This window comes from Micrasema longulum, unplaced genomic scaffold, assembly GCF_059751315.1.
Source record: "Micrasema longulum isolate JH-2025_06_02 unplaced genomic scaffold, ASM5975131v1 h1tg001783l, whole genome shotgun sequence".
Taxonomy (NCBI): Eukaryota; Metazoa; Arthropoda; class Insecta; order Trichoptera; family Brachycentridae; genus Micrasema; species Micrasema longulum.
In genome coordinates, this window is record NW_028278958.1 from 36,029 (window position 1) to 47,811 (window position 11,783).

General features: G+C 36.9%; 3 protein-coding genes across 3 annotated transcripts; all 3 read right to left on the reverse strand.

The window, feature by feature from the left end:
• Positions 1 to 10: 10 nt before the first annotated feature.
• Positions 11 to 359, reverse strand: LOC148273990 (NADH dehydrogenase [ubiquinone] 1 alpha subcomplex assembly factor 8). Its single transcript, XM_088237782.1, has one exon. The coding sequence runs from the start codon at positions 357 to 359 to the stop codon at positions 159 to 161; it is 201 nt and encodes a 66-aa protein (XP_088093908.1). The 3' UTR covers positions 11 to 158.
• Positions 11 to 11,774, reverse strand: LOC148273989 (cx9C motif-containing protein 4). Its single transcript, XM_088237781.1, has 2 exons — positions 11,554 to 11,774; positions 11 to 815 (listed from the first exon to the last, which is right to left on the reverse strand). Exons 1-2 carry the CDS (start codon positions 11,603 to 11,605, stop codon positions 658 to 660), a joined length of 210 nt encoding a protein of 69 aa, XP_088093907.1. The 5' UTR covers positions 11,606 to 11,774; the 3' UTR covers positions 11 to 657.
• On the reverse strand, positions 9,397 to 11,500 carry Vps26 (vacuolar protein sorting 26). The gene has a single exon (XM_088237779.1). It carries the CDS (start codon positions 11,324 to 11,326, stop codon positions 10,079 to 10,081), a length of 1,248 nt encoding a protein of 415 aa, XP_088093905.1. The 5' UTR covers positions 11,327 to 11,500; the 3' UTR covers positions 9,397 to 10,078.
• Positions 11,775 to 11,783: the final 9 nt, after the last annotated feature.

Genomic DNA, 11,783 nt, shown 5'->3' on the forward strand with positions numbered 1-11,783 from the left:
AAAACTTAGCTATCTAATTAGAGTTTAATCGATTCTACAAAGTACAAATCACTCACTTAAGCTAATTGCTACGATTATACCTGTCTTCGTGTATCACTCTTCACAACCGTGCATTCGTGTGTAAAACGACGACAATTCTAGAAGGTCGCCGGAATAATTTACAACTTGGTTTTCAGTTCGTTAGCCGCTTGGATGATGCAGTTTTTCAGCTGAAGAAATTCTTTCAGGCACTCGTCCTTACCGATCTTGGCGTCCTTGAGGGTCGCGCATTTGGCGTACGTAGACGTCGCCTTTCCGCATTTCCCCAACATGTACGGGTACAATTTCAATCTCAACTGCGCCCGCTTCACCGGATCCATTATTACACCGCAGACACTGTTCCGCGCGCGACACCCAATCGACGAGCCGTATTTTGGTTTAGGAAAGTCTCTTGCGGGTCGGCGGTTCTGAGAAGTCGAGCTGGGGCACGTCGGCGAAGAAGATGTCGTAGATGGGCTTCGAGAAGAAAACACCCAAACAGATCGTGGAAAAAACAAGCTGAAAGGTTCCCGGGTATCGGTATATGATACTTCGCTCGCCGAGAGTCAATTTCCGTTGGTAGTTATGTGGTTTAGTGTACTTAGGCATAGCTGACGCATGCGTTGCGAGATCTTTGCACTATTTTCGGTTTTCTGCCTTGGACGAGGAGTGAGAATCTTTGTTTCTCGGTTCCAAGCTGATTCCGTTACAGACAAATGAGTCCGTCTGCCACTTGATGCAGCACTGTCGCATTTCCTCTAGCACACCTTCGCACCGAGACTCTTGGAAGTGGTTTTCTGAAATCAAATGAAAAGATAAATTAAAAATTAACTCGCTTAATTCCAGTTCCAGCCTATTTGAGTAAGAAAAGAAGGTGACCTCAATTCCCCACTTAGGGTTAACAGTTCATAATCGATGACACACAAGCACTTAAACGTTTCGCCTGAAATAGTGCAATGACCAAAGAAAGCAATGTCATCATTTTCTATAGAATCCAATACAACATATTTTATTTTATTTGGGAAACCAGCAGTTCTACATACATATTTATAGTAAACAAACAGTTATAGTGTATAAACTCAGAACCAATAACAGATTTACACAAAGTTAGTAAAGACAATATATTACATATTATATAAAAATGTTATTTATTTTTTAATAATCAAAGAAAATATTTTTATTTTTTATTTTAAAGAACAGTAAGTTATTGTAAATTGGAAGGGAAATGTACATATTTATTATTACAAATTTAAAAAAATATATTAGTTCATAATGGATATATACAGTACGGATTCTGTATTACGAAATAATTACACGTGGAAGCATCAACATAGTTTTCTTCCGTCATCTCCAACTGGTGTAGGACCTCTCTGCATCAACAAGCGGAATCCGACACAACTATAATTTCAAGAAAATATACAAAAATTGAACACGGCCCATCCTGATATACATACGTTTTGTAGAGTAAAAACAGACAAATTAATAGTTTTTATTCATTCCAAATATAATTATGAGATAAAACCTTATCAAACAACAAACGATAACAAACTGCCTTCCGAAAAATACAAATATATCGTATTACAATTTAACAACAACGATTTTATTTTTTAATATCGAGGATACAGCGCCATTTTCGTGAAGATCACCTCAAGGGGGGTGTATATCAAAAATCTGATAAGTGTTAAATAAACATTTTCATAAGTTTATTACTAAAAATAAGGGTAGAACAAAGCTGCTATTTAAAATAAAAACAGAATCCCAAAATTGCATTATGTATAAAGGTTTAAAAATGTTTCAAGAGATGCCTGAATGTATGAAAAGAGTTTGAATGAATTTAAAAATAAATTTTAGAGAAGGGAGTATGGAAGTCTAGGCATTTACAGGGCTTATGACCTGTCATTGGCTGATTTACACGCTGTGTAACATTCACCGTTCTGCCAGTGTTTAAACATCCACATTTCATCAACTCTTCCATCTTTTTGTTTTTATTGAAAAAATAAATGTTTTCGTTCTTATAATTTACAATTTAATTTTGAGGGCCATTTTCAACGAGTTGTAAATAACTCACTATTAGGAAATGGAATCAAGTTGGGGTAGAGTGGGATTCGAACCACGGACCTTTGGTCCGTGAGACCGAGACACTAGCCACGGGACCACAACCCTGTTGACTTTAGTGAAGTAAAAGAGCTGAAACCTTTACCACGCAGGTGAGATTCATCCGGCTGAACCAATTCACCTACTAGGCAACGCCTGAGCACAGTTGGTTAATTTGGGTAAATCATGAATCAGAATGTAAATATTTATATTTTAAAAAAATAAATAAATTATAATCCTTAAATTTCTCCATCTGTTGGTGAATTTAAATTTAAATAACACCCTAGGGAGGAAGTCACGCCTGTCTACAAGCATTTGAACATACTGAAAACATTGTTGATCAAATTAGCTGGTATAAGAAGTATTAACATTAGGATATTATTTTTGAGTTGAGTAAATGTGGCTGTTTAATCATGGGCAGAAATGAATGACAGGTCATAAGCCCTGTAGATGCCTTCTTCTTCACCTCTGTAGTAATATGTTAGTAGGGAAGTACTTAAAATTGTGTTATCAGTTTTTTAGGCCAAATCAATAACCCAACTTGTATGGTTTCATAGCGCAAGTGTCTATTTGAGCAAAACTGTGAAGTCACCGAGCTGACAGAATCAACCATTATTGTTAATCTTTTCAGCACGGGTGTTCATTCAAATATGAATAATAAATATTTGCATTCTGATGATTTATTCATATTGTATAAAATCATAAGACTTAATATCATATCCATATCTCTTGGAGCGTATTTCAATCAATTGTCCCGTAAAGTCAACACGACAAGTTCATTTTTTTAATAATTTATTGCCCAAAAAAAATGATGTTCAAAACTCGTTTATTTATAGTAGCTGCTCCAAATTTAATTTAATTTTAATTGAATACAAAATTTTCAAAAACTTAAAAAAAAAACTATTTGAAACACTGTAAAATAAAACATTGGTCAGTGTGTAATAAGTTTATGTTCCTTTAATTATGTTTATTTTATTATAATATCAAAATTTTGAATTGGTCAAATATATTATGAAAATCCCTCTCCTCCACTCTATTTCCTCATCCCTTAACCTTCTTACGAGCTCTTTTTTTTTCTCTCATGTCTTATATAATATAATATTTTTCTACAATGTTTGATTATGTCCAAATGCTTGCAGACTGGCTGGATTTCCTCCCTAGGGAGTTGTTCATCCAGCCAGTCTGCAAGCATTTGGACATAATCAAACATTGTTGAATTACTACCTGGTAAAAGAAGAAGTATAAAAATTGGAAAATTGTTTCCAGGCGTTGCCTAGTAGGTGATTTGGTTCAGCCGGATGAATCTCACCCACGTGATAAAGGTTTCAGCTCTTTCACTTCACAAAAGTCAACAGATGGAAGAGTTGAGGAAATGTGGATGTTCAAACATGGGCAGAATGGTGAATGTTACATAGTGTGTAAAGTGGCCACTTAAACCAGCCAATGACAGGTCATAAGCCCTGTAAATGCCTAGACTTCCAAATTTCTTCTCGAAAACTTATTCCCTCTCTGTTGAAATAAATTTAAATAATATTTTTCTCTTTACAGAGAGTTTGCAAGTGTAACATGTTCTCTCATTATATAAGTGAAAAACTTTAACTGGATGTATGTACTATTTTTTACATTTTGTATTCTTATATAACTGTTGTTTTTCCTTAATAAATAAAATTAAAATAAATATGTCTATTAGGGTGAGACGATATTTTTTTTCTACGACTTTTGAAATGAAAGAGGTCTAAAAAGTTGCATTTTGGATACTTCGGAATGCAAAAAATATTTGATACTGCTTTTGGCCCACAAGAAAAAGTCAATTTTTTGCGCTAAACCGGCTGTCATTTCGTATTGAAGTCAGAAAATCAGGCAACAACAAACCATCACGCCGTTTCCCCGTAGGGTTGGCAGAGAGGATAGAACGCCATAACACTCTATCTTGGCATACAGACCTCGCTTCCTCTACATTCATACATCTTCTCATGCACGCACGTCGATTATTCCTACTTTTGACATGTCCATCTTCAAGTATTTGATGGACTTGATCGTGCCATGTCTTTCTCGTTTTCTGCATCCATCAACATTTGCATTGTAGATCCTTTTAGCCGTTCTTTCGCTGTCCATGCGCTCTACATGTCCAAATCAACGCAGCACCCCTTTCTTGATTCTGTCAATAATGCATGTCTCAGCCTTACAATCAGCCTTAATATCAGGCCAATTAAATTTTATAATGTGCATTATTAAATAAGCATTTAAGGGGGTGAGTTGCACTTTGTTTTGTAATAAATGGGTAGCATTATTTTATTGCGCCATTGTTTTCCTCAATATTAGCCAGACGCTCGACAGAATCAGTTCAGCGGAATGCAAACTTTTTGCATTTCGGTAGTTTTAAAACGTGTTCGAATTTGTAATGTGATTAAGTTAAATCATTACTACCAAAAAAATATTTTATTAATATGGATAATTAACAAAATATTCAGACAGTTATAAACTTCAAACCTCTGTTGAGGGCAAAAGTAGTATGGAATATTTTTTTGAATAATTTTTACGTTCAATGTGATTCAAAATGCAACTTTTTAGAGCACTTTCAATTTTCTAAAACTGAACGGCTTGGGTAGGTAGGAAGAAATTGCCTTAAGCAATATGCCCGCCCTTATATGTATATATATTGTATATATTATGTATATAAAGTGTTAAATAAATAAATACATTGTACTTTTACCGAATTGTAATGTAGTTTATCAATAGTGTTGAAAGATCAATTATTGTATGTTCAGTATTCAATCAATTCTCATCTGTCTCAATTGGACGATTACATAAAGCATTCTCACAATCAACAAAGCATCACCAAGTAGGTACAGAATGAATTATTGTTGCATTGAATTGGTTCTTTATTTAGATGTAAAAAAAATGACATATTTATTAACAAATAAAAAGTTAATACATGGTGTTTGCGGAAAATAATGTCAGTGAGTCGATTACAAATAATTTATTAAACTTTTAGTTAAAACATGTCAAAATTCTTCGGCTTTAGCGATTTTTCCAGGCATCGAATGTGCCACCCTCCTCTCGAATGCTCCTCAAGGCCGCGGTACAAGCTGCTTGGATTCCTCGATAGTCTTGAAATGCTTTCCTTTCACGGGTCCTTTCAGGCGTGTAAGCAAAAAGAAGTCGGGGGAAGCCGGGTCCGGACTGCAGGGGGGCTAGGGAATTGTTGGAACCCCTGCTTTGCCCGGGTAGCCGGTGACGAGGAAGGCACTGTGGGCTGGCGCGTTGTCGTGATGCAACTTTCGGTCGTCTGCGATGTCCGGCCGGATGGGTTGAATACTGTGTTTCAGTCTTTTTAGCACATCGATGTAAAATTTAGCGTTCACAGTTGTACCAGGTGGTACATACTCGCGATGGACCAGTCCTTTGTAAATACAAATTAGTGCTTATCTAAACAATATATCATCTTTTAAAGTGCAGACAACTGTATACTTTATCCTGCATGGTAAAAAAAAGGTAAATGACTGATGAATTATAAATAAATTCCAAAACCATGCATGCAGGTAAGACTGGGTACTCGCAAAGGTTTCCTTTCAAGTGAGGGTTATCACTAGAGCCCTTACAGGGCACTGCAGATTGAATAAACAGACAACTTGTTAGAATGAACTTTCCTGAAACTCCTGGATGTAGATTCTACAGTGAAGATGATGAAACACCTGTACACACATCGATGTGAATATGATAGTTAGACCTGAGGATGTTAGAGCGCTTCCCCCTACCGAACAGCCCGATACTTTAAGAACTTGGACTGGTCTAAGCGTAAGACATCTGTCGGCTAGTTTATCTGTAATGCATAGTCCCTTTGTGGGGTACATAGTTCATAATCGATGACACACTCGTGCTAAAACGTTTCGCCTGAATAGTGTGATGACCAAAGAAAGCAATGTCATAATTTTCTATAGAATCCAATACAACATATAATGCAACTCTAACAGTATTGCACATAAATCGGGGGGGAATCGTTCTGCAGTACATTCACATTGTCCCTACCATGAAGAAACGAACTACAAAGGAATGTCGCCTATAAAGAGACTACAGGGCGTGGCAACGCCAGTCAGTCAGCCCAACAAGTTCAGTTCAGTCAGTCAGTCCAGCTAGGCGAAGTCACTCGGTTCCTGCATGTAGTTCAAATGCAGTTACTTCAACTCTTAATCGCCGTAACACTCGCCCGACATAATTCATTGTTTATTCGCCATGTAATAAATAAACATCAAACAGAAACCTCGTGTGTTCTCTGTCAACCTCTAACTGGGGTAGGAGCTCTAACCTTGCAGTGCCTTATTCATAAGCCAACAGAGTTTGTATTCCCTCCTCTGTGGTGTGCGTAGTCAGTGTGATTCCCGAAGTAGCAGAGTGATACGATTGAATGTCTGGCAAGGTCTTGGCTCGTACTTCCAAAATGAAGCTGGCTCCGTCATAACTGTCAACGGCGAGCAGTACAGATCGATTATAACCAATTTTTTTGTGGCCTAAATTAAAAGATATACATTTCAACATGTGGTTCCAACAAGATATACAGTGCATGCAACAATTCATCTTCTGCATGACAAATTCAACGGTATGGTTATCTCGCATTTGGGCGACATCAACCAGCTTGCAGACTTTCATCAGTCTTATTATTGCCTTTAAAGTCAATATAAACAATGATAATATTGAGCCTGATTTATTCAGTAGAGATATCGAAAATTGGACCTCTCGTTTATGAGTCATTGGGCAAAGTCGCAGCGGCCATTTGACCAATACAATATTCCATTCATAATGTAATCAGATACTCTTTCAAATAGAAAAAAAAAATTAATAATATCTCATATGCAAACTGTTTTATACTGGTGTTCTTTAAACCCTGTCACATCCGAAACCACGATGATCAGCGTGGGCAAGAAGACATATTAGCATATTTAAAAAAATATTTAGAATAAAAAAAATTTAAAAAAATAAAATATTTAAAAAAAAAAATAGTTGCTTACTTCTGCGGGGGAGAAGTGAGGGGAGCGCGGTGCAGTATCAGACTCCCCCCTCCTCGTTTCTCCCCTGTAGAAGTAAGCAACCATTTGCTTTTTTCCATATTTTATTTTTTTTATATTTTATTCGTTCTAAAAAATTATTTTAATGTGCCAATATGTCTTCTTGGTCATGCTGATCATCGTGGTTTCGGATGTGACAGGGTTTAATGCACACCCTGTATAAATTTAAAGTTCGAGCGCTCTCTATATTGTCCTTAAAAATGCCCACGGGGAGTGTACATAAATAAATAAATGATGAAATAAAGAATCAAGAAATGAAATAGTTTTTTATTTAAGTGTATTTATTTTATTTATATATCAAATATTAAACAATTCATTTTTAATTAATAAATCACCTATAACGAGAACACAAAAAATTATATTATCTTTTTACGACAAGGCCAAAGTCACAAATCTGCACAAAGTAAAATATTTTTTTATTATGCGAGTTGGCTGTAAATAGAACTCACATCGCTACAAAAGCGGGAACACAAAATTATGTAAAAGGACTGAATCTTTCACTTTTATGTAGATGTACAGTTCCGAGTATCGAATAGATCACAAAACAGAATTCGGAATCCAGGGATGAACGTTTTACACTCAATGGCTACTCGTGGATAAGCATCCAGAAAAGATAAAAAAAATCCAGTGGATATTAGTCCGATTCGTGATGTACTGGTTGGCGCATTTGTCTACCAATTCCTGAGGTCCTGAGTGCCGATTCTCAATGTTATATCCTTTACGGACCCTCGAACAGATCTGAAGCTCGCTCTACGTGCCACTGTATGTGGATAGGGAATCGATGATGATGACCTACTAATACAATTGTAATGATACGGGCCTGTACTATAATGGGAATTTGACATTTATCTTCAATTTTATCAGCAAAGTAAAATTGAGTTTTTTAAATGAAAAACAGAATGTGTATGCATTCATTTTCTAAGCATGTTAAATTGCAGGTTGCCGACGAAGATACTTAAAATTTTCATAAAAATATACACATTTTCGTACAGATAATTTCGTCAGGATCGTAGAACAACGACATATGTGATTTTCTTCAACTTAACATGAGAGTGAGTGAAACTTTTTTTTGACACTGTCAAGATTTGATAAGTACAAAAGTATACCATTTGATTCTTGGGTTAGTTATGTATAAATATTTTTTTTCAAACCTGGATAAAAAAGCCTTTATATAACTTTTTCACTATCAAATATAAAAGAATGTCTATAAAGTCATCCATTCTACGATCCCGACGATTTGATTTTATTTTATTTTATGGACAATTGAAGATAATTTAGATAATTCCCCATTGTAATCACGGCCCAGTTAGTTACACAATATAAAATATTTTTTGTTGCAGATTTGTGATTTTGGCGCTGACCTGGCAATATTATTTTATAAACCATAGATTAATAATTACAAATTAAATACAAAAATTATTGAAACATTGGATGGAAAAATGGCACCTTTGTAGTACATTGTATTATTTTTTAAAAATTAAAAAGCAGTTTTGTTTTTCAAAGACCACAAAAATAGAAGAAAAAAAATAATACAGTGTACAATCACGACTAAAGTTATAGGTGTATAGGGCACTGCACTAGTAGACCAATAGAAACGCTTCTCAATTAGCAAAAATAAACAGTTTGAATACCCATTTTCAAAGTTCATCTTGTATCCATTTTTTTTAAAAAGAAAAAAAAACACAAATTTAATTGAATTAAATAAGTAGTGTAAACAAAAAAAAAATCTAGAATTTTCCTATAATATTTTGAGTTCGTCCGGATGTTTGTAGACAAATGACTGGTTTTGACCCCCTAGGGAGTCAATAAGATCAAATTACGGCAGATACCATTTTAGAGAAGGAAATATGGAAGCCCAGACATTTACTGGTCTTATGACCTGTCATTGGCTGGTTTAAATGGCCTACTTTATGATTCCAATTCCCTGTATGATTTTAAAAGCTATATAAAAAAAAGTGACCATAGAGTAAATCCGGATTTCTGCATACCCAGATAACATCTGGCATCCATTTTATTCGGATAATTGGAGTTCTACCGTAAATAATATACAACTATTAAAACATAATCTTTAAAATAAAAAAAATGCAATATTAAAATAACGCACATTTGTAAAACACATTTTTCCACACAATGGATCAATTAAAATAATTATTATTTTTTGCATTTCATTAATTAGGAGACAAATAGTTACATCTCCCATATATGTATAAATTATTAAATATTTTGTGTTTTGGTCTATATTCTCATTCCCTTTTATCTGATTTGAACAAACAAACATTATTTTTGTAGGTAGACATTTTGTATACAAAACAAAAGATTGTCCAAAAGGACATTAGAAAAAATTGAATAATTCAGTTTAAATAGCTTCAAAATGTAGCTTTTTTATATACACATAATAATAGCTTTCCTATTTACAAAATATTACAACAGATTCTGAAGTTAAATAAATTTGTCAAACAATTCATTAATATTTTTGTCATAGTACGTTTTACCTACATAATTATAATGCAACAATTAAATGTTCCACAATATACCTAATTCAAAGCGATATTTCTCAATGGAATGATTTTGGTGACATGGCAATCTTATTAAATCATATTAAGCTTAATTACTAAAAATAAACATGAAGACTTCATTAAAAATAATCTTGCAGAGTGAAGAATGGTATGCACCTAAAAACAAGTGAAAAACAAACTTGATTCGCTATCTCTTTCATGTTCAAAAAGAACGAAAGAGATGCATTGTAAATTATTTTAAATAAGTTTGAAAAAAGAAAATGAAAACAGTATGTATAAAAATCACGAGGCTATTGAATTTTATTTGAATGTGGCCAGCTTGTTTTTAACAGTATTATCTCCACAGTTCTGGCAATTATAATAAGCTTGCCCCGCGAAAAGTAACAGCTATTGTTCCACGGAATCATCCGGAGTAACAATTTTACTAGCGGGAACACTTTCCTTTTCACCCTGATTGAACTTAACATTTTTTGTTGTTTTACTGTTTTCAACGAAATTTTCAATGACCGGCTTGGGCGGGATGGGTCCGGGGCCCTTGACGCTCAAAGGATTGGTTATTTCTTCGTTTTTTATCGTGTTTTCCGACGTTTTATGTCCCTGCGGTTCGGATAGAGGGTTCGTCTCGTCTTGCTGTTCCATCTGTTTCAGCGGGTCCAAGTTCGGCGGACTGGTGGGCGAGGGTCTCTGCTGCGTGGCCCCCACCAGATGCTGGGGATTGCCGGAGTTGAGCAGACGCGCGCGATCACTTCGGCGCCACAGAGTGACTTCCTGCTGCTTGAAGTAGCGCCGATCTTCCGTATCCATGAGCACCAGATTCAAGTAATAGCGGACCGAGAACTTGTTGTTGATGTCGCGCATCGTCGGAGTTAAATCGTATCCGGCGAGAAACACTCGGATAGGGATGCTCTCCCCGCGAACCGGGGCCCCGTCCATTATTTCGTATTTCGCGACGGTTTCGTTTTCCGTAAACGTGTTCGGACTGGCGCCCGTAATCTCTCTCTTGATGATCGATATCTCCATGTGTTTGATCTTGATGCGGACGAGAAGGAAGTATATTTTCCCCACGATCACGTCTTTGAGGTGATACTTGGATTTGTTGTATTCGAATTCGATGTGAAGGCAGTCTTCGATTCCGACTTCCATCTTTATGGAGTTGTGCACGTCCGGGTAGCTGCACAGCGTGTGGACGCCGATGTCCACTTCCTTGACTACGTCCGTGAGCCGCCGGATGACGGTCGCGCGCACGAAGTACCGCAATCTGACGTTCGAGCCGTAATAGACTTCGTAAGGTTTTTCGACGTTCGCGAACTCGAACGCGTACGACGTGTGCTGCAGCAGGTCGCCCGGCCGCGCGAGCTCCTTCACCAAAGATATGAACTCGTGATGGTTGCCCCTGTCGTAGAACAGTTCGATCTGTCCGACGAGTTCGACCTTGATTCCCTGGTGCTCCAGCTTCGTGCCCGGCCGCCGGACCGTCACGTTGACTCTTCCGGACACGGATTCTCCGTCGTAGAACAACAGTTGCTTCTCCTTCTTCCCGTCTTCGGAGTTTTTCACCTCCACGACTTTCCGCCTCTCGGCGTCGTCGAATACGATCTCGATGTCCGCCGTCTGCCCGAAACCGAAAAAACTCATTTTGGCGGCGGGCGGCTCGGCCGATCTCGCTACGAGGGTGTCGGGGAGGCGTACGCGATCAAAAATCGGCGAAATAGACCGCGCGAAACATTAAAAGCTAAGTCAAACGCCCGCAAACGGGCCAAGTGGCGGTTCGACAGCTCGCAAAGATGGCGACTGACGTTGTGTCAGATGTTATGTGATCGGCCGGCCGAGAAAAAATGAATAAGTGAAAATGAGAAACTGACCTGAGAGACACTTCTGAATTTTGCAGGCGTTCGCCTTGCAGGGGTCCTTCATAAACGAGGGATTTTTCTTATCAAATTTGACTGGAAAAAACAATTTTCCGTGAAAATCTCGAAGGATTCCGGCGCAGGCAGGCAAACCAAAGATCTTCTAGAATTTTTCTTAACCATAAAACTCGCAGCGTACCTACTCGCCCATTAAACAACTTATTCTCTATGATCATTATGCTTTT

What these genes read in the sequence shown, in the direction of transcription:
- Vps26 (XM_088237779.1), bottom strand. Translation starts at nt 11,326, where the DNA reads ATGAGTTTTTTCGGTTTCGGGCAGACGGCGGACATCGAGATCGTATTC.
- LOC148273989 (XM_088237781.1), bottom strand. Translation starts at nt 11,605, where the DNA reads ATGAAGGACCCCTGCAAGGCGAACGCCTGCAAAATTCAGAAGTGTCTC. An exon ending in AATTCAGAAGTGTCTCTCAG is followed by an intron (nt 816 to 11,553) that starts GTCAGTTTCTCA and finishes ATTTGATTTCAG; the next exon opens with AAAACCACTTCCAAGAGTCT.
- LOC148273990 (XM_088237782.1), bottom strand. Translation starts at nt 359, where the DNA reads ATGGATCCGGTGAAGCGGGCGCAGTTGAGATTGAAATTGTACCCGTAC.